The 22,883-nt window shown below is 38.9% G+C and overlaps 1 protein-coding gene across 7 annotated transcripts in view; it reads right to left on the bottom strand.

Annotated features, from left to right (window-relative positions):
- glmna (glomulin, FKBP associated protein a) overlaps positions 1-22,883 on the bottom strand; it is a 38,833-nt gene that overhangs the window by 5,554 nt on the left and 10,396 nt on the right. For all 7 annotated transcript variants that reach the window (XM_080195212.1, XM_080195210.1, XM_080195207.1 and 4 more), the window contains 14 exons: positions 22,464-22,583; positions 21,008-21,116; positions 18,897-19,143; positions 18,681-18,786; positions 17,099-17,289; positions 14,267-14,320; positions 13,034-13,064; positions 10,395-10,484; positions 10,200-10,241; positions 8,220-8,293; positions 5,903-5,987; positions 2,929-3,038; positions 1,935-1,998; positions 700-826 (listed from right to left, as the gene is read on the bottom strand). In XM_080195212.1, the coding sequence (XP_080051338.1) occupies positions 700-826; positions 1,935-1,998; positions 2,929-3,038; positions 5,903-5,987; positions 8,220-8,293; positions 10,200-10,241; positions 10,395-10,484; positions 13,034-13,064; positions 14,267-14,320; positions 17,099-17,289; positions 18,681-18,786; positions 18,897-19,143; positions 21,008-21,116; positions 22,464-22,568 (1,435 nt within the window). In that variant the 5' untranslated portion in view covers positions 22,569-22,583. The remainder of the gene's footprint in view (positions 1-699; positions 827-1,934; positions 1,999-2,928; positions 3,039-5,902; positions 5,988-8,219; positions 8,294-10,199; positions 10,242-10,394; positions 10,485-13,033; positions 13,065-14,266; positions 14,321-17,098; positions 17,290-18,680; positions 18,787-18,896; positions 19,144-21,007; positions 21,117-22,463; positions 22,584-22,883) is intronic.

A 22,883-nucleotide genomic window follows, 5' to 3' on the forward strand; every position in this document is an offset into this window, starting at 1 on the left:
TGGAAGGCATTAGTTATGAAGAGAGGTTGAAGAAATTTGATTTGTTCTCAGTGGAACGACAGTGGTTGTGGGGCGACCCGATGTAAGTCTAGAAGATTATGACAGGTATGGACAAAGTGGATAGTCAGAAGCTTTTTCCCAGGGTGGGAGAGTCAATTACTAGGAGACACAAGTTTAAGGTGCGAGGGACAAGGTTTAAAAAGAGATGTACAAGGCAGATTTGTTACACAGTAGTGGATGCCTGGAATTCGTTGCCAGGGGAGGTAGTGGAAACGGATATCATAGTGACTTTTAAGGGGCTCCTTGACAAATACATGAATAGGATGGGAATAGAGAGATATGGTCCCCGGAAGGGTAGGAGGTTTTTGATAAGTCGGGCAGCATGGTCAATGCAGACTTAGAGGACTGAAGGATCTGATTCTGTGCTGTAATTTTCTTTGTTCTTTGTTATACTTTGCTACATAGCATTCAATATGTATTGAATCAAAGAGCATGGAATTCCGGTCAATGCCACACAAGCAGTTTTTGTAGGTCCAGCATATTTTGATGATGTTGTAAATTGGGGAATGTGCTTTTAGGTGTCTGAAGGTGAAATGAGATAGCAGAGAGGCATACGATCTCCAGTTAGAGCTAAAAAGTAGCAGGCATAAGACAACATGATAGTAGAGTTAATGCCAGAGCTGCATTTGAAGAACAAACCTTTGATTTTCCGGTTTTCTCTTTTGGCTTTCATCTCTGCTTCATAATGAGCCCTAGACATATTTAAACCAGTGCGCAGTGGCTTCAGGAAGCTTTCAATCCAGAAAAGATCAGTCCATAATCCAGTCTGTTCAAGATTAAGAAATGAATAACTTGTTTGGCAGGAAAATAACAATCTGTTATGAATTCAATCATAAAATGTTAATTCTTTTCATTTTTAATTACTAGAGTCTAGAAATTCTGCTGAGCTGCTGCAAGTTCAGCAAAGCAGGGCTTAGGCCTGTTAATGTGTATTGGTGATGAAACTGTCTTAAATTCCAAGGTTATCTGCATGAAAAAAAATGCAGATAACATCAGCATTTATGGCACCACCTAGGTGCTCACCCAGTAACACGCAGGAATTTTGGAGTAGCATCTTGCAACTCATGATTTACTGTGTTGCTGATGGCAATTACCATTGGGAAATGGCCCTGAGGTCTCCTCTTATGACACATACAGCATCCTACAGACGTATAGTATAAAGGCGTTTTGCTTACTAAGGGTGGCATTATGGCACAGTAGTTAACACTGCTGCCTCACAGGGTTGGGATCCAAAATCAATGCCAGTCTTGGGTGACTGTGTCTTGAGTTTGCACATTCTCCCAGTGTATGCATGGGTTTCCTTCAGCTGCCCCGATTTCAAGGTTGGGAGGATTGGCCATACTAAATTGCCCCTCATGTCCAAAGATGTGTAGATTAGGTGGATTAGCCATGGTAAGTGTGCAGAGTTCCTGGATAAGACAGAGGGGAGGGGCTGGGTGGGATGCTTTTTCAGAGAGTTGGTGCAGACTCGTTGGGGCTGGTTGGCCTCTTTCTACACTGTAGGGATTCTATGGTATGAGAATATGAAGACAGTTAAATGATATTGAGATTTATATTATTTGTGATCCAACTGAATAGCTCCCAAGGGGCTGAAATGTCCACTCCTTTTCCTATGTTTCTACTTTACATTGGATGTATGCTGGGCAGAACTGGAGGGTTTCTGGTAGATGCTGTTTTTTCACTAGTTCCAACACAAATCACAATGCCATACGCTCCCTCTCAGTCAGCCCTGCCTAGATTGGGTCTTCTCAGAATAAGCTAGATGATACATGGTTTTATCTGCATTACACATTATGTACCTTGAATTGCACATATTCAGCACTAAAAATAAGCAAAGTGAGGTATAATAATTATAAATACACCAAAATACTTACTTGGTTCTCCCACTCGTTATCTCTGATCACAAGATACCTTAGAAGATTTAGTGATGCCATGATTCTAATACAAACAGAACAAAAAAAACTGAAATGTCTTGATTATCAGTACCCAGGTTTAAAAATCCTTACCTTAATTGGCAAACACGCAATGGCATGTTTATCAACTTAAAAAACCAAAGCCATTACATTCTTAATTTATCTACTTGAAAATCAAAGAAATGGGCTTTTCCAATGGTTGAATAAGTTTCCAGTAGATAGCTAAGTCATCAAAATCAAGACAGTTCCTGGTTTGACCCCAGGAAATATGACAAGTTAACTGGTTCCATTAGAGCCATAGAAGTACAACAAATCCCTAGATTACAAACAGGAAATATCTGGATCTCTGCTCCCACCCATTTTGTGATGCCTCCTGGGTCACGATTAAGCTTTGCTCTGGTGGTCCCCCAAGAATAGTCTATTGACACCATCAAACCCTCAGAATGGTAACTTGGATGAGGAGTGCATTCTGGTGCCTTTGGAGACGTACATCAGCATTTAAAAATGGGGGGGGATATAAAAATAATAATAAAGGATATGGAGAAGCAATATTCCTTCCAATTTTTTTGGGAGTGCATGGGCAATTTCTATAAGTACATGACCATTCTGAGAAGCCATGCACACACTATCTTATGCGCAGCCTATGCTGAAATAAGCAGTTTACACTGCATTTTTTTTCTTGCCTTTGAGGTAACACTACACCATTAACCAGATGTGTATCCAAGTTGCTTCCAAGTATGCTTAACACAGGTGTCAACCAGGTGTTACAACAGCAGTTCTGTAAACTATCCAGCTTGGAGTCTGTACATTTGAAACCCATTTAGTATGCTGAAATCCAGAATCAGGATTCAGTACTGGAAATCATAACCTGAACGATTGGTTTTGGTTAAGCACACTGTGGCACTCGCCAACTGCTATGTGCTTATTTCACTACATCAAATGCATTGAAACTCACCTATCTGAGTTTTGAAGCAAATCTGTCTCTGCTCCTTCAGGAAGTGAAAGGACTGTATGAAGTAATGGCATCAATTGTGGGCCTGAGAACCACACATTTTTATTGTCAGGCTGAAAGCAAAAGACAGTTTAAATGTAAGGAAGCAGACTTTTATAAAAGGGGTGTGTGGAGGGAGAAAGAAGGTGAATATTTAGAAATCTACAGTAAACATTGGGTTACATTTCAGCATGGCTACTAATTACTTAGGAAAAATATGGCACCCCAAAGTTAAGTGGTTGGTTATAGAGAGATTGACATCGTGTCACAGCAATGCAAGACTGGCTCCTTCAGGTGGCCCTGTAATTAGCAGCAAATCCTAGAAGTGGCTGCTTTAATTGCAGTTGCGCTGTTATTATATTGCTTTGAAATAAAGGAATGGCTTTACAAAGTCTGCAATATGGACATTTAGTGTAAATGTATCCACAATGACACAATTGTATTAACATGAATTTTGCAGTTGTGTTGAGGATGCAACTATTAACATTTGTCAGCTTTACAACTGTGAAACTGACAGAAATTTTTGACACTGGCACCTGCTTGGTTCAATGCGAAAAACCGTAAGTTGCTGGCAGTGATTTCCTGCTCCTTCACAGGATGCACTGTTAAGTCCTGGCACAAGTGGATCTTTAGAAATCACTTGAACTGACGTGAACATTCACATTTTATGTGCAACTTTCACTGGAAAAACTCCCAAAACATTAAATCGGAAGTGTAACAGTTTTTTTTAAATGGTATGTCAAGTCATACTACAATCTGTCTGATCCTAAAGAAACTAATCATATATTTATGGAATGTGGAATTTTTCCATTATGCTAAAAAATCCCACAACATTTTAATATAATAAAATCAGCTTCTACCTCAGTCTGATTTGTATGTCCCAATCTTTATTTTGCTCCCTAGAACATGATTCAAGATAATATTCGTGTTGTTTACTTCCTGGTTTGCTGGCTGTAAGAATACTTTGATGTGGTTGGCTGCTTAAATCTGCTGGATTGCATAATTGTTGCTGAACGTCTGGAAATTTCTTAACTTCACACAAGAATCAAACTAATAATGGAGTAAATTCAAACCACAGAAATTGTTGGCAGTTCTATTTGAGGTCAGCAGTGAGTCATGTCACCACCACTCATTTCAGAATCCTGGCCATTGCCTTTGTTGAATCAGAGTTAAGGTAAATAATTGTGCTCAAGATTTACTTCCAATTTGGCCAAGTGTGAGAATTTTTGAAATGTTCAATTTAACAGATGTGTTTGAGACAAATCAGTTTGGTTCACTCTTTTATTTTGCTTTTTTTTGTGTGTATTGCAGTACATACCTTTTATTGTACCACGTACTCACCTCTCTGAAGTATAATTCCTCCGCTTGTACTTCATACATTAGTAAGAAGTCTCACAAAAAGTTTAAAGTCCAACAGGTTTATCTGATAGTATGAGCTTTTGGATCACTGCTCCTTCATCGGGTGAGTGGAAGACTGGGTTCAGAAACAGGGGATATATAGACACAAACTCAATTGCAAGATTATGGTTGGAATGCGAGTCTTAACAGGTAATCAAGTCTTTACAGGTGCAGACAACGTGAGCGGAGAGAGGGTTAAACACAGGTTGAAGAGGGGTGAATTGTTTCAAGACAGGACAATTACTAAGATTTTGCGAGCCCAGGCCAAATGGTGGGGTATAGGTAGTGTGACATGAACCCAAGGTCCCAGTTGAGGCCATCCTGTGTTGTCGTGTGTCTTGAAGGCTGCCTTGGAGAACGCTTACCCAAAGGAGGCACTCATGCGACTCGGCCAATGTTGTCTACCTGATTCGCTGCAGGAAAGGATGTCCCGAGGTATAGTACAGGTAATCAAGTCTTTACAGGTGCAGACAATGAAAGCAGAGAGAGGGTAAAGCACAAGTTAAAGAGGTGTGAATTGTCTAAAGCCAGAACAGTTAGTGAGATTTTTCAGGCCAAATGGTGGGATATAGGTAGTGGGGTATAGGCTTGATTACCTGTTAAGACTCGCATTCCAACCATTATCTTGAAATTGACTTTGTGTCTATATATGCCCTGTTTGTGAAACAAATCCTGCACTCACCTGATGAAGGAGTGGCGCTCTGAAAGCTCATGCCGCTAATAAACCTGTTAGACTTTAACCTGGTGTTGTGAGACTACTTACTGTGCCTACTCCAGTCCAACAGTGGCATCTCCACATCATGGCACATCAGCGAGATCACACAGATGCTATGACAACAGATAAATGGACACCACATGACAATCACCAGGCAAGAGTGTTCCCTTCCTGTCGGGGAACACTTCAGCAGTTACGGGCATTCAGCCTCCAATCTTCAGGTCAGCGTTCACCAAGACGGCCTTCAAGACACATGACAACGTAGAGTCGCTGAGCAGAAACTGATAGCCAAGTTCCGCAGACATGAAACGGCCTCAACCAGGATCTCGGGTTCATGTCACACTACATGTAAGCCCCACCATTTAGCCTGGGCTTGCAAAATTCCACTAACTGTCCTGGCTCGAGACAATTCACACCCACTTAACCTGTGACCACTTGCATTGTCTGTACCTGTAAAGATTTGATTACCTGTTAAAACTCGCATTCCAGCCATTATGTAGCAATTCAGTCTATGTCTGTGTACGCCCTGTTTGTGAACCCAACTCTCCACTCACCTAATGAAGGAGCAGCACTCCGAAAGCTCGTGCTACAAAGTAAACCTGATGTTGTGAGATTTCTTCTTGCACCCACCCCAGTCCAACACTGGCATTGCCACATCATTCACATGGGACAGGCAAATGATTTCGAAAACTCACCACAAAGATAGTCATGACTATTGCTAGTGATATCTATAAAAACATTACAGTACTTTCTAACATTTACACAGGTACATATCTACATATTTAAAGAAAGACCTAATAATTGTATACTTAATAACATGCTTACCTTCAATGCTAGATCAATCTGATTTTTAAGATTTTGTATAATGTAACCTTGTACCCCAGCATGTTGGCTAGTTTTTAACAGGCACCTGAAGAAAAAGCAATATTAAGTATAAAAACTCTATCATAGTTCCAGGCACATGCAGCTAACTTCCCTCATTTATTTCTTGGCACCACTCAGCACACAATATGGTACTGCTAAAATACCAATATTTCAGCAAAGTTAATAAAGCTACTGTAGATACATGTTAGAATAATTTCAGAGTTCAAAATGTCCCTTATAAGAACAATGAACTCTTAAAAAGTGTTATTGTAAATCCCTTTGTCTATACTTCAATAACTTAGACTGTTGAAAATGTAGAATGCGAAACATAGCAGGCTAGACCCGAATTACACAATGGGCTATGAATCACATTCTGCTTGCATTGGAGATCTTTCTAATGTCAAGATAGAATGAGAAGGAGAATCTTTAATATTAAAGATCCTGCATTGAGCCTACAAAGCATTCAGGGCATCCAGTAACCCTGAAAAACAGTGAACACACCACAGGGAAGCCGCTCTTCAAGAGCCTGATTGACGTTATTTGGTCTTAATCTGATCCCTTGATAGATTACCATTTGACACTGTCGTTATGGCCATGATGTTGCTTTGCACCAATGTGAAAGTTGTAGCCCAGTTAAATTACTGGTAATCTTGATTAAATTAATGAATTGCATATTCTTCTCTTTGTGCAACTTTCAAGTATGATTTATTTGTGATGGAAAAAGCCACTTTATTCTCTTGTTCAAATTGCATTTTTTAAAGTTCATTTATTAGTGTCACAAATAGGCTTACATTAACATTGCAATGAACTTACTGTGAAAATCCCCTAGTCACTGCACTCCAGTGCCTGGTCAGGTACACTGAGGGAGAATTTAGCATGGCCAATGCAGCTAACCAGCATGTCTTTCAGACAATGGGAGGAAACCAGAGCACACAGAGGAAGCCCAAGCAAACACGGGAAGAATGTGCAGATTCCACTGTGACCCAAGCTGGGAATCAAACTCGGGTCCCTGTCCCTAGAGCTTTGAGGTAGCAGTGCAACCACTGTACTACCATGCCACCTCTGCTGTCATTTTAGCAATTCCAGTACAAAAAATATTTCAGTTTTCAATAGAAAATCTTGCAAAAGGAAAATGTTCATTCAATGTTACTGAATCACTTATTGATTTTAAAATACACCCAAAATGCAATTTGACAAAAATCTTTACGTTAAAAATATTGCTATGAATTAAAATCAGCAGAAAAGAAGCATCTCTAGTGACATTACTTCCATTCACACCAACATCTATTTTAAGGAATCACCATTAGCTCAATATGAATGTAGGGTGAGCAACAACAATCCCCTGCACACCACGATTATCAACTTGGTTGCATAATTAAATCAAGAAGCTGTATCTACAAAGCAGCAACAGCACAGCAACACTTATCAAGAGCTTTATTTGAATAACTAGGCAGCAGTGGTTAGGACTGCTGCTTCACAGCTCCAGGGACCTGGGTTCAATTCATGGCTTGGGTCACTGTCTGTGTGGAATTTGCACATTCTCCTCGTGTCTGTGTGGGTTTCCTCCGGGTGCTCCAGTTTCCTCCCACAGTCCAAAGGTGTGCAGGTTAGGCTGAATGGTCATGCTAAAAATTGTCCCTTAGAGTCCTGAGATGCATAGGTTAGAGGGATTAGCGGGTAAATATGTTGGGATATGGGTATAGGGCCTGGGTGAGATTGTGGTCAGTGCAGACTCAATGGGCCAAATAGCCTCTTTCTGCGCTGTAGGCTTTCTATAATTCTATGAACTCAAAAAAATCACAATTGTGTAAAATTTTTAAAAATCCTTAATTTATTGCAGAATAGAACATAATTTTGTGGTTCAAATAACTATCATTTGGCTCACTAACTGAACACAATTGTGACTTAAGTCATTTTGCTAAAGGGTGCTATGTAAATTAAAGTTTACAATTTCTTTCACAAAAATAGTACTTAATGTGCTGCAAAATACAGTGAAAGATTATGCAGTGTTATTTATCTGACAAAGTTTGAAAGGTTATTATCTTCTCTGGAAAAGGTAACGATAATGTGGTGAATATTTTATTAAAATATTACGTGAAAGGTATTCTTGAATGGAATTTAGTGTTTTTATTCCAACTGTTATGTCTGCCTGACTTACTGCTTATATGTCCTAACTTATTGTACATCAAATGTGTTCCATTTAATATTTTAGTACCTATTCAGAAAAACTAGCAGAAGGCACAATCATTAAAAAAAAAATCTTCTAGACTATACTCACCGAAATAATTTGTATTTTCCTTCTGGATCAAATTTGTTTATGTATTGCTGGAATAGCTTTAGGCTTGATTTCCGCTAAAACAATGAAATGATAGAGTCACGGAATGATACGGCACAGAACAAAGTCATTCAGCTCATCTTCCCAGCTTTCACTCTTTGAAACAACTATCCACTCAGTCCCGCTCCGTTGCTCCTTCCCCCATTGCCATGTATAATTTGTGTTCTTCCAGTATTTATCCAATTCTCTTTTGAAGGTTACTATTGGATGTTTCAATCAGCCTTTCAGGCAATACATTCCAGCTCATAATCGCTTGGTGGGTAAACCTTTTCCTCATTTTTCCTGTTTTCTTGCCTTAATTCTATGTCCTTTGCTTAATGGCCCTTCTGCCACTGTAAACAGCTTATAATTTATTTTATGAACCTGTTCATGATTTTGGAAACTTCTATAAAATATCTTATCAATCTTCTTTTCACTAAGGGGGACAACTTCAAATTTTCTCCACAAAACTGAAATCCCTAATCCCTAGTAACTTTCTAGTAAATCTCATCTTCAGCCTCCTGAGGCCTGAACATCTTTTTATGGATTCCAGAATCAAAGACAATACTCCAGCTAAGACTTAACTAGTTTTCTATAAAGATCTAGCATATATTCCTTACTTTTATGTTCATTATCTCTAATGATTAAACCAAAAATCCCTAACAGCCGTCTCAAATTATTCTGCCATCGTCAAAATTTGTATATGTACACGTCCAGGACCTTCTGTCCCTGCAACTCCAAAATTGAGCCATTTCATTCATGGCTCCCCTCATTCTTCCAATTAAATGCATCACTTCCTATTTCACTGAAATAAATGCATTTGCTTTGACTGCCTAGTTTAGCAACCTGCCTATATCCTGCAGGATGCTGTTGTGACCCTCATTATCTACTACAGGTTTCCCAAATATTGAGAGCCGGGGAACTGCTAGTGACCTCCCAAATGTTCTCATAATGTTAATGCCCTTTTTTGCTGCAAAATAGGTGCGAACATAAAAATAAAATGTAAACAAGTCTTTCCCAGCTATATCTATGCATATATTAGGAAGAGGCACACAGTCACAAATACATTCACCAGCTAAATTACCTCAAAGGATATGGGAGAAGGCGGGGTCAGGCTATTGAGATAGATATCAGCCATGATCATAATGAGTGGCAGAACAGACTCGAAGAGCTAAATAGCCTTCTCCCATTCCTATTTAACCCTTGGCCAAGCCACCCTTCCATGGTCCCTTAATGTTAATCCCTGAATGGAGTATCGACTTTCAGAGTGGATAATCTAAAAAGTTGTCTTATTGAGAAAATATTTAAGTCATACCTTTTCCCATTTTTAATTGGAGGAGTGATGCTGGAAAACTGATAATTATTTTGATCACATGTACCTGTCTCTCTATCCTGCACACACTCAACCCCAGCCCCCACCCACACAAACCCACCTCTCCCACACTCTAACCTCTTTCACATACACACTGTAATGGATGGGAATATGTCCACTCTGTACCCGAACTCCCTCTTCTTTGATAGATTCCCAGTATTCACTTTTTTTTATTCTAATCCACTGGGCCAAGTCCATTTTTAACTCAATGAAGTTTGCCCCCTCTCAGTTTAATATTTAAAACTTCATTGTTCCATGTTCTTTTTCACAACTACTCCACATCTAATGATATTATGTTCCCCACCTACTTGCCTGACTGAAAAATGTTCCTCTCCCCTCACTTCATATCTCAGAGCTAGATCCAGCATTGCTTCTTTCCTTGCTGGGTTGAAAGCATACTGATCAAGAAAGTTCTTCTGTTTCAGGATTCTTCATCTTTTTGCCCTTTACTCCAATCCTAACACAGTCCCCAATTATCATACTCCATAATTTTTGCACCTAATGCTTAAATCTAATAAAACATTCATATTCTTTAGATAGAAGTAGTTTTATATAATTATATTAATACATACCAAATGCTCAATGGGACAGAGAGTCATCACCTTTACTAATTCCTGGAGGAGGAAATTTCAGAAATTAAAATGGTAGCCAGGAAGTAAACATTGAAAACGCTAGAAATTGTATCATGGATTATGATGGTGCTCGTAAAAGATTAGTTAAAGCCTGAATAACATACACATTTGCTTTATGCTAGAGTTGTGGATTACCTGAGGAACACTCAGAATATTCTTCATTTCCAAGTACTTGTGAGAAAGATTACTATCTTCAATTGTTAATAAGCAATGTTCAAACAATTCCTGGAAAAGAAAATAGATCCAAGTAGTAGGCAATAAAATGTTGAAGTTTAGATATCAAAAAATATTTAAAGTGAAGAAAAATAAAAATATATTGGGCTGGATTTTGAAACTAGTACTCAAACAATGATGCTTGCCACTGACTTTAAAGAAAGCTGTTCACAAGAGTCTAGGAATCTAGCAGACTTCCCTTTTCCTGATGCCAGTTTGAATCTTATGTCAAGTTAAGAAAATCTCCAAACAGGATCATCAAACAGGGGAAGCAGCCAATCACATTAAAGTATTCTCCCAGACAGGATAATAGGTAGTAAAAACCATAAGTAACTTCACTTTTAAATCTTAACTTTTACAAATAATAAGAAAATGGCCATATGCATGGGATTAAAGGTTGAAACAGTCGCATAGTAGTATTGTCACTTCACTAGTATTCCAGAAGCTCTGGCTCTGTGAACCCAGGTTCAAATCCTGCCAATGCAGATGATGAAATCTTAATTTGATAAAAAAAATCTGGAATTAAAAGTCCAATGATGGCCATTAAACATCACCAATTTTTGCAAAAGTGTATATGACTCAGAGCTTTCTTAGATTATTAGAAGTCTATTTTTTTCATCTCCGCATGTTTCCTGAGGTTTCATAGTGAATACTGGTTGAGAGGCTATGGAGGTGGCATAGCAGCAAGGAGGTGGAATGAAAGCTTAAGGGATTGGTGAGGGCTGGAGGCTATATTAGCCTTGAATAAAACTTGGCTGAGGTTTCAGAGAACCAAGGTGGGTTTTCTAACCGGCCCACCTTGGCACTCACTAGCCTCTCTAGCCACTTCCAAATTGCCTCATGAAGTGATATGCATGACTCAAATTTCCTGCCTTCATGGCAAAATTCTAGTCCTAAAAGTGTAAGGGTGGAAATTTATCCTCAGTTCAACAATTCATAATTGATTGTAGTCTGGGGCAATGTCAACTGTGTATCCTTTTGGGAAGCACAGAATTACTGACAAGAACTTCTGAATTTCTGTATTTGACCATACATGCAAAGACTCCAAACATCGGAGTCAGCTTCAAAGGAGTAATGACGGCCAGTAATTTCCTTAGTTGAGAAAAGATATACTAGCATTGGAGGCAGTCCAAGAGAAGGTTCACTATGTTGATCCCTGGTATGAAGGGATTTTTGTTATGAGGAGGGTTAAGAACATAAGAACATAAGAAATAGGAGCAGGAGTAGGCCATCTGGCCCTTCGAGCCTGCCCCGCCATTCAATAAGATCATGGCTGATCTGTCGTGGCTCAGTTCCACTTTCCGGCCCTCTCCCCATAACCCTTAATCCCCTCTCTTATCAAAAACCCATCAACCCGCTTCTTAAAAATATTTAGCGAGGCAGCCTCCACCACTTCAACGGGCAGAGAATTCCAGAGATTCACCACCCTTTGAGTGAAGAAGTTCCTCCTCAACTCCGTTCTGAACCGCCCCCCCTTTATCTTGAGGCTGTGCCCCCTAGTCCTACTGTCTTTTTTGAGCGGGAAGAGTCTTTCCACCTCTATCCTATCCATCCCATTCATCATCTTATACGTCTCAATGAGATCTCCCCTCATTCTTCTAAACTCTAACGAGTACAAGCCTAGTTTATTCAGCCTCTCCTCATAGCTCAACCCCCTCAACTCCGGTATCAGCCTAGTAAACCTCCTCTGCACTCCCTCCAAGGCCAAAATATCCTTGCGCAGGTGCGGCGCCCAAAACTGCACACAGTACTCCAGCTGCGGCCTCACCAATGCCCTATACAGCTGCAGCAAGACCTCCCTACTTTTATATTCAATCCCCCTCGCTATGAAGGCCAGCATCCCATTCGCCTTCCTGACCACCTGCTGCACCTGCAGGCTGGGTTTTTGCGACTCATGCACAAGGACCCCGAGGTCCCTCTGCACCGTCGCCTGCTGCAGTTTTTGAGTAGGTTGAGCCTGTATTCTTTGGAATTTAGAAGAATGAGAGCAGACTTTATTGAGACATATCGGATTTGCAAGGGGCTTGACAGGGTAGATGCTCAGAGGTTGTTTCCTTCTGGGAGAGTCTAGGACCAGGGGTCATGATCTCAAAGTATGGGGTCACCCATTCAAGACACAGATGAGGAGGAATTTCTTCTCCCAGAGGGTCGCAAACTCGTGGAATTCATTACCATAAAGGGCTTTAGAGGCTGGGTCACTAAGTATGTTCAAGGCTGAGACAGACAGATTTCTAATCAGTAAAGGAATCAAAGGTTATGGAGATAAGGCAGGAATGTGGAGCTGAGGATTATCACATGTTGACCACATTATCACATGATCAATCATCTCACTGAATGGTCCAAATGGCCTACTTCTGCTTCGACATCTTATGGCCAACAGTAACTGTTTTGCCATCATTATTGCTGCAAAATCCAGGCCATTATCTGTCACAACAGAAAATACTTATACTTTAGACTGTTAGTCAAATATATTTGATAGAAGCAATATAAAGACCAGCATTTCAAAACTGAGTTTCAAGAGGCGCTTTAGGTTTTCTGATATAGTAAACAAAAATACCTACCAATCCTTTTGACAAAACAGACTCTTCAGTCCTGCCATTAGAATATTAAAAGTTATTGTGTGCAGTGAAAGAAACAAGTTTCATAATTATAGTCAAAGTTACACTCACCATAAAATATTTATGAAAACGTTCATTTAAAACTAGCAAAGTTAATAATTAAGTCACTATTCTTGAAACATTCATGAAAATATGTTATTAGTAAGGCAACCAAGCTATAATGTTAATACAAGTCATATTCTGTTATTTTTTCTTCACAAACATTGTAGGTTTTTTTGTCCGTAAACCATCGACTGGTCCACGATAAAGTTCAGAAATATCAGAAAATATATTTCTCAATTTTCCTATTGGCAGCACAGCTCAGAAAAGTCATAAATTTATGAGAGTGGTCAACAGCATAATCCTGTCCCACAGATGAGCCAATGGGCTGAATTTTCATTCATGGGTCTTAATCCTGCTATAGGACGGGAATGCAGGGCAAGAACTCACAAATGTCAGTGTTAAGAACCAATAGGCAATTTTCCAGGGGGTGGCCTTCTAAGTCTGGATGGCCAATACAAGGCCCTCCAACACAAAGATCAGCAGCCCCATTGTCAGAGGTCAGGGCTTTTGATGTAAGTAGTGTATCAAGAGAATGCGTTTAAATGGAGGCACCCCCAGAAGAATCTTTCAGATTAAAAATTAAAAGTGGCCACAGCTGCCAGACAGTCATTGTGGAGGGAGATCCCTTGCATAGGACAGCCTGTAGCCACAGATGTAGCCCTCTGGTAATCACATCTAGAGGATGGGAGGCTAAATTCAATTCAGGTGACTACCTGGCCTGCTACTGGGCAGTCACCTCAATTCATCAGCTGAACTTCAGCCTCTGCACAGGGCCCACCTACCTTCTGGAAAATTCCAGATAGCTTCTGGGAAATGTTGGTCTAATTAACTACATGCTACTGACAAGAGTTAGTAGACACCATAATCTCCACACCCTTGAGATTCTGGAGGTGAGACCATGCTGACAGATTAACACACTGGCCAGTGGTGGGAAATTATGGGCTCACCCACCTTCACAAAATTTCAGTCCATTGCCTTCAAGACCAGAGGAAAAAAGAAACCAATTGGAAAAGAAAAGGAGATGAGTCTCTCCTTTGATTTGGACTATTAATTTAAAACTCATGTTAAAAAAAAAAATCAAGCTTCCAAATCTTAATTAATCAGTGCAATAATCCTCTAGATGTATTAACTTACCTACTTAATAATGCAGCAATGTATTCCATATTAAATAGAAGAAAGAATTCAGGGCTGTAACGTAAAGTTTTCATTAATATTAAATCTGATTCATGTAGTGAAATATCATTCACAAGTGATTTTGTGCAGATTATGATGTCTAGAAATTACCAATTGTAAATTCTTCCTTTTCTGTTTGACTTTAGTTTAAAATATTTTAATTAAAGATCACAAATGAACTATATTTCGCATTTGTGCTCTGTATTAGTGTGATTACAATAATATAGTGCGCTCCTCACCTTGTTGATGTACCCATGTAACTCATGTAGCACAAACCAATTAAGACACCACAAAAATAGATGGATCGATTTTTTTGGTAAATTTGTACCTTTGTTTTCTGCTACACTGCTATGGGTTTAGTCATGGCCAACATTCAAGCTATTTGTTACAGTTGACAAACATTCTTCTTATAGGATCCCAAGTGGCTGTACGAACATACGATTTAGGGGCAGGAGTAGGCCACTTTACCCTTCAACTTACTCTGCCATTCAATAAGATCATGGTTGTTCTGACCGAAAACTGCTGCCTACCTTCAATAACCTTTTATCCCCCTGTTCATCAAGATTCTATCTATCACTGCCTTGAAAATAATCAAAGACTCTGCTTCCACGGCCTTTTGAGGAAGAAAAAGACTCACTACCCTAAAAAAAAGTCTTGTTTGAGCCTTAAATGGGGGAACCTTTATTTTTAAACAGTGACTCCCTAGTTCTAGGAAACATCTGCTCCACATCCATCCTGTTAAGATCCCTCAGGCTGTGACATACTTCAAACAAGTAATTTCTTACCCTTCTGAACTCTAACAATACAAGCTTAGCCTGTCCATTCTTCCCTCATTAGACAACCCACCCATTATTCTAGTAAATCTTCTCTAAACTGCTTCCGATGCATTTACATACTGTATACAGTACTCCAGATGTGGTTTATTACTGTCCAGTACAACTGAAACATAAGCTTCCTACTTTCATATTCCATTCCCCTCGCAATAAACAGTAGCATTCTATTAGCTTTCGTAATTTCTTGCTGTACCTACTTTTATGATTGATGCACTAGGATACCTCGATCTCTCTGAATTTCAGAGCTCTGCAATCTCTGACCATCGAAATGTGTTTCTATTTTATTCTTCTTGCCAAAATTCCACATTTTATTCCTTTTGCCAGACCTTTGCGCACTCACAACTTATCCAAGTCCCTTCATAGCCTCCTTATGTCCTCTTCATGACTTACTTTCCTATCTTTGTGTCATTAACAAATTTAGCCATTTCTATCCCTTCATCAAAGTCATTTATATAAATTTTAAAAAGTTAATGCACCAGCATTAATTCCTGAGGTATAGCACTCACTATATCCGCCGACCAGAAAAAAAATCATTTATGGCTATGGTAGTCAATCTTCTATCCATGCCAATATGTTACCCCCTGCACCATGAACTTTTATTTTCTGCAATAATCTTTGACATAGTACCTTATCAATGCATTCTAGAAATTTAAGTACAATACATCCACCAATTCCCCTTTATCCACAGCATATGTGACTCTTTCAAAAAGCTCCAATAAACTGATTAGCAAGATTGGGCAGTTTAGGCCTGTGTTCCCTGGAGTTAAGAAAAATGAATGGAGATCTAATTGAGGTGTCCAAGATGATAAGGGGGATTGACAAAGTAGACGTGGAGAGGATGATTCATCTTCTAGGGCAATCTAGTTTTAGGATAAGGGTAGCAGATTTAAATCAGAGATGACGATTACTTCTCTCAAAGGGTTGTGAGTCTGTGGAATTCACTATCCCAGAGCATGGCGGATGCCAGGATTTTGAATAAATTTATGAAAGAGGTGGACAGATTTTTAATTAGTAAGAGTTTGAAGGGCTCTGCTGAATAGGCAGGTAAGTGGAGACAGAAATGAAATCAACCATGATCATATTGAATGGAGGAGCAGGCTACTCCTGCTCCTCATGATTCTTATGACTAAACATGATTTCCTTTTCACAAAACCATGCTGACTCTGCCTGATTGCCTTGAAGTTCCCAAGTACCTCACTATGACATCTTTAATATTGGCTTCCAATATTTTCCCTGCGACTGGCCTTGTAGTTTACTGCTTTCTGTCTCCTTTTTTGAACAAAGGAGTTACATTTGCTATTTTCCAATCTAATGGTGCCTTCCCCGAAACCAAGGAAATTTGGAAAATTAAAACCAACGCAAAACTGTCTCAAGTCCTAAATGACCACTTATTCTGCCATGTTGCAGTACAGTGAACATGATGATGCTTATCTAATTCTGTACTTTGAAATTTTTCTAATTGCTTAACTACCTTCTACCAGTGAAGTTTAATTTTGATACTAGAAAGAGCGCAGATCTTTTAAAAAGTCTCAAGAAGATTGTGTGAAATTACAGCATAAGACCTTGCATAAGAACTTGAGTAAATTTATTCAAGACACAGCATAAGACCTTGTAAAGCATAATTAATGTAACAAAATAATCAATGCAAAGCACTATGAACAGACTAAGCAGAAAATGCCATCCAAATGAATGGCTGTTTAAAAATGGATTTGGGAAAGTTTGTAAAAGTGAGAGGAAACTCCAAAGGGGCCATACACCACATTCCTACACTTCTCTTCCAGGGAAAAGTTCCAAGTTGCTGAGGTGGAGTGGGAAGGAGGGCATGGAGGCAGTGTTTTGAGTTGCAGAGACAGCAGCTAGCTGTCTCTAGTAACTACAAGTAGTTACAATTATCTGAAGTTTATATTACATTAAATCTTTGGAATATAATGCAAAACAATGGGCCTTCACCTTTTCTCACCTGTAAATAGCTGGAAATTGATCAATACTGAGATGCTGAACAAATAACAGATATGCCAAGCTTGCCAGTGAGATTGTTGGGTATTTTACATCTTCTTTCAGAGGGTCAATCTCTCGCGATGTCTTTCTGGAATGTAGTAACTGATGAACCATCAACACAGCAAGCGATTCGCCCATTGCTAACAAGTAAACCTACAGAGGAGAACAACACTTATTTAAGCACATATAAACTTCCCTATCAAATTGATAAAATGGATTGGACGAATTCAATATTTGTCCAGGACCTTTGCTTTGAAAACAAAGTCCTCTATGTAACTGTGCAGTCAAAGTATAAATTATGCTACATTCTGACAGGTTTTTGTAAGTATGTATTCCAGCATGTAAATATGCAAGGCTATACCATTTACACATCCCAGAAACAAATAAACAATATTTCAAAGGTCAAGATTCACACATTGCTTGAGTATAGGCATCCAGAGAACAGTGCATCATCAAAATTACTTATTCTATCAGCTAATGCCTGGGAAATAAAGGAACATTTCTAGAATCTGTCATGGTATCTTTTTTTCCCTCCAAACAATGGCTTTGCTTTTCCCAATATTTCACTGGAGGAAATTGTTGCTCGCTCAGTACTGGATGTCAGATAAGCAGCCTAACAATTAAGAGATTGAATGAAGTGGTGGTGAGGTAGAGCTGGCGCTATCAACATACACCTGGAAACTGACCTTGTGAATTTGCATGATATCGCAAGGAGGAAGCATGCTGGTGAGAAAAAGGAAGTGGCCAATATGTCCTAGGGTCCCGGGGATGATGGTGCAACAGCAGAAAGAGAAGCCATTGCAAGTTAATCTCAAGCTATAAGAACACAAGATCAAAAAAAAGGAGCTGAGATGGGATATTCAGCCCATTGAGTCTGCTCTGCCATTCAATAATATCATGGCTGATCTCATCTTGGCCTCACCTCCACCTTTCTGCCCACTCCCCATAATCCTTCATCCCGCTACTAATTAAAAACCTATCACCTCCTTGTCTTTGTTTAGTGTTACAGCATCCCCTGTACTCTGGAATACAGCATTTCACATTTTCATATACCTTTGAGAGAGGTAATTCCTTGCATTTCTGGTTTAAAACTGTCACTCCTTAGCCTAAAACTATGGCCTCGTGAGAGGTGATAGAAGAGAAACTGGAGAGCAATGCAAGTCTATGACTAGGGCAGGGTGGAACATTAGAGGGAGTCTGACCAGCTAAGCTGAAGAAGAGGAAGAAGCGGTAGAGGTAACTGATCAGATTATCTCAATTATAGTGACAAAGTCCAGGTGTGAAATTTAAGGAGCTTTTCAGTGCAATCTACTTTCATAACAGAGATGAGAGGAATCAGGTCAATTTATTGAGATTAATTTGATATTTAATTATATGTAATATTATAAAAAATGAAATGGGACAAGAACCATTAAAAAATGAATTAAACCCTGTAAGTTATTCAATTTAGAGTTAATTTTTTTGGAATGTAAAACCTGCACCAAAGCAATCGAATAAGACTGTACCACTAAGGAAATAAAATGTTATGTGCAGATCAAGCTTACCAGAATTTCAGTAGCAAAAGTTCTCAGTGAATTGTTCTCAATCTCCTCTTCAGTTAATGGATGTAACTGTGCTGTCAGCAACGGGCATTCCAAACTTTTCATGCAGCTACATCAATTGCAAGAATATTAATTAGGCAGCACACATATTCATTTTTCTGACAAAAGCTCTTAGTTAAAAAAACAAGTAGGTCACTGAAATTAAAATTAAGTACCTACAATTTCAGTAGTTCCTCCTTTAGCTCATTACAGGAAGGGTTTTGCTTAGATTTTGTTGCTTGATTCACTTCATCCACAAATGGTTTCATAAAAGAGGTAACAGCCATACAGCACTTGCAAAGCTCATATTCATCCTGTTTATATTGCTCTGTAGTATAAGGTACAGGTAGCCTGGAGAGTTGGCTTTGAATGGTTGCAAGAGACAGTCCAACGGAATATGCCTTTTTATGTTTCATTTTTAATAGCACTGAGAAAACAAGTTTTAAGAAGTTAAACCCAAGAAATCAAATAAATTTTTTTAAAAAGATACAATTACAAAAAAAATCTTGATTACACTAATATTCCACACCTGCAGATAAATTTCTTGGAGTGACAATCAGTGTTGGTTAGATTTGCACTCCGTGTCCAATTACTTATCTTAAATTTCTTCCATGTCTGTCTCGCCTGACCGAGAACCAGGCAGCAACATTGAAGTGAGAGAGGACATGCGCCCGTTTTATACAGCGCTAGCCCTGTCTCACCTGACCTACTGACTCAGGTTAGATGAGAACCAGGCAGAGACGATGAAGTCTCATTTTACACAGCACTAGCTGCCATAAACCAGATAAGTTTAAAAATCAATTAAAATTGACAGGCCAAGGAAAAGGTGTGTCTAAGGTAAGCAAGTAGGATTTGGGAGGTGGGGGGGAATGAAAACTGACCTCAGCAGTTTTCCAGGGGAGAAATACCTTGGTGTGAGTTTGTCTGGTTTTTTGGAATTGTTACCCAGAGGTAGAAGAGGTTTTAATTCTTTTTCTGAGTAACTATTGGTGTAATCCTGTCAGGACCATCCAAAATTTGGAATTTAAAATCACATTTTCAGATGGTTCACAGTGCAGGATGATCGTCCACAGGGAGTTTGTACTTTGGGACAATTGCTGTGCAAACCCTCACATGTAAAGTTCGGGGCTCTGGTGTGTGTGTGTGTGTGTGTGTGTGTGTGTGTGTGTGTGTGTGTGTGTGTGTGTGTGTGTGTGTGTGTGTGTGTGTGTGTGTGTGTGTGTGTGTGTCCTAGCACATTGTGGGGTACTGCCCCAATTTGATGTCGAGGAGCTCAGAATTTGTGAACTATTAAAAACAAAAGTTTGTTGATGACTTAACAAAAACTAATCAAGCCAACTATTGCCTAAGCAATTAGTTTAACTAAAAGCAGGTTGGTCCTCCAAGAAATAAATTCAGCTGACTTGATATTTTCCTTTGATTGAAAATGCTGTCAGCTTTGCGTCAAGTCTGAAATATTTATCATCACTTCATATGTTTAGTGTAAAATCACATGAGTACATTAAAAATAAAAAAATTCTAAAGTTTTTTTTAAGTTTATTTACTAGTGTCACAAGTAGTCTTACATTAACATTGTAATTAAGTTGCTATGAAATTCCCCAAGATGCCAAGGTCCAGCACCTCACAGGTACACTGAGGAAGAATTTAGCATGGCCAATTTATTTATTAGTTACAAATAAGTCTTACTTTAGCACCACAATGAAGTTACTATGAAATTCCCCTAGTCACCACAGTCCGCCCACCGCCTGTTCAGGTCAATTCACCTAACGGCACGTCTTTCAGAATGTGGGAAGAAACCAGAGCACCCGGAGGAAACCCACACAGACACGGGGAGAATGTGCAAACTCCATACAACCCGGGAATCGAACCCGGGTCCCTAGCGCTGTGAAGCAGCAATGCTAACAACTTGCAGACTGTGGGAGGAAACCGGAGCACCCAAAGGAAGCCCTTGCAGACACAAGAGGAACATGCAGATTCCTCACAGACAGTCACCCAAGTCAGGAATTGAACCCGGGTCCCTGGCGCTGTGAGGCAGCAGCGCTAACCACTGTGCCACCATGAAACAAAAGGTCCTAAAATAAAAATTAAATTCTGCTTCTGCAAAGCATCCTAGTGACTATTTGTTTCTTTAAAGACAATACAATTGAAGTAAACAGGTATAATAAAAAATACATAGGGTCAAACACAAGTAGCAGGTAGCTTGTTAGGATAACCAAGAGATCAATTAAGACCATTGGATTTTTTTACTCTTTGATAAAGTCAACTCACATGGATATGATACTTCACATTACCTGTCTGAAGTGGCTGAAGTAGTAATAAAATAGTTTTAGATATGTTATTTCCAAAAGCCTCCTCAATCTGTTCAAGTAAACCCACCAAAAGTTCCTTTGGGTTGCTGATCTAAAAAGCAAAAAACAAACATAAAATTGTGAAGCAAATTTATATCATTTTGTGACAAACCGATTTGACTTCCAGTGAGAAAAAAAAATTGTGGCTTTTTAAAAAAAATGTATGTAATATTTTCTATTTGTTATAAGGTCCATATTTGAAAATTATCATTCAATCATGCCCACAGGTAGCAAATCAATATTTTACCATAGGTCTGCCTATCACTTAATCAGCTGCACATCACTTCATCTATAGCATTATTAAAGTACTCCGAGGGAAATTCACTTTGTGCTGACTTCCTATGGGAAAGCCAAGGATAATCCACTAAATTATTTATTTCTTAGTGTATTACTTAGAAAAAGATAAACGTTTATTAAAATAGGGACTTCTTTATACAGTGCCTTTCACAGCTTCAGAATAGTCCAAAGTGCTTCATACTCAATGAAGCATATTTTGATGTATAGTCACTCTAGTAATGTAGGAAATTTATATTCAACCAGCAATGTGACAATTGCCAGATAAATTTGTTTTTGTAATGTTGTTTAGCGATAAAACATGATCAGGACATTGAGGGAAACTCCCCTGTTCTCCTTTGAAATAGTGTGATGGGGTCTTTTAACATACAACTGTAAGGGTAGACAGGGCTTTGGTTTTAGGTTTAATCTGAAAGATGGCACTTCTAATAAGTATAATAAATTGCAAATTGATTTTAAAAATTATAAGCCACTAATACCTTATTCCTGAAATTGAATTAGCTTGTCACAAATTCCTCAATACTTCACTAAAATGGTATCCAGGAATTATATACCAAGTGAGGCATGAATGCAGAAGTTTCTGTCTCAGAGGTAAGGGTGGTACCTATGAGTCAGGGCTTTAAAATGTCACTTTAGCTCAGCTGGTCAAACTCAGCTCTGAAGGTTGTTGCTTCAAGCCCCACTCCAAAATTGTAACCCAAATCTAAGGTGACATTTCAGCTGATTGGTGAGGTACTGCTGCTTTGTCTAATGTTCATTTTTGTAGACAAGACATTAAGTCAATGTTTCCTCTGCTTATTTGATGGATATAAAAGATCTCATGGCATTAAGTATAGAAGAGTAAGATTCTCCCACTGTCCAAGCTAACATTTTCCTTGTGATCAGCAGGACCTAAAATACATTTATTGTTAATTCTGGGACCATGTTTTGTAGAAATTAGTTTGTACCTTTGCTTACTTAACAACTGACTGTGCTTCAAAATTAATCAATTGGTTGCACAGGCTTTCAGATATCTTAACATGAAAAGAATTTTTTTTTCTTAAAATACAAATGCAAGAATCTTTGCACTTTGTTTTACCATTACTTCTCTAGTTTATGCACTTACCTGTACTACATGGTCTAGTATTTTCAAGCAATTTTCCCTGTGCTCAGATTCTTGCTCATCTTTCAAAGCACAACTGACAACAGGACCAACAAAATTCCAACCCATGCAGGTAACAAAGTCCTGTAAGATATTAAATAAGGGTATGGTAAAGAAACAGAAAATAGAATGGCAAATTATATAAGTCAAATACATAGAGATGTTGCACTGATTTCTTCATAAAACGTTCCCTGAAAAAAGCTAAAGTTTATTCTGCCCAGGGGCAGTTACTAGAACATTAGCACAATGCACTGTTAGAGCTTAACAAAAGAACCTACTTTAAAGTGTTTAATTGAGGAGTTCTGCACTTCATTTTCAATTCCAAGTCATAAGATTGTGGGTTCAGAACACCTTCAAGGTCAAGTCAAACACAATCTCAGCCAT

Source organism: Carcharhinus amblyrhynchos, chromosome 9, assembly GCF_965287045.1.
Source record: "Carcharhinus amblyrhynchos chromosome 9, sCarAmb.v2.hapA, whole genome shotgun sequence".
Lineage (NCBI taxonomy): Eukaryota > Metazoa > Chordata > Chondrichthyes > Carcharhiniformes > Carcharhinidae > Carcharhinus > Carcharhinus amblyrhynchos.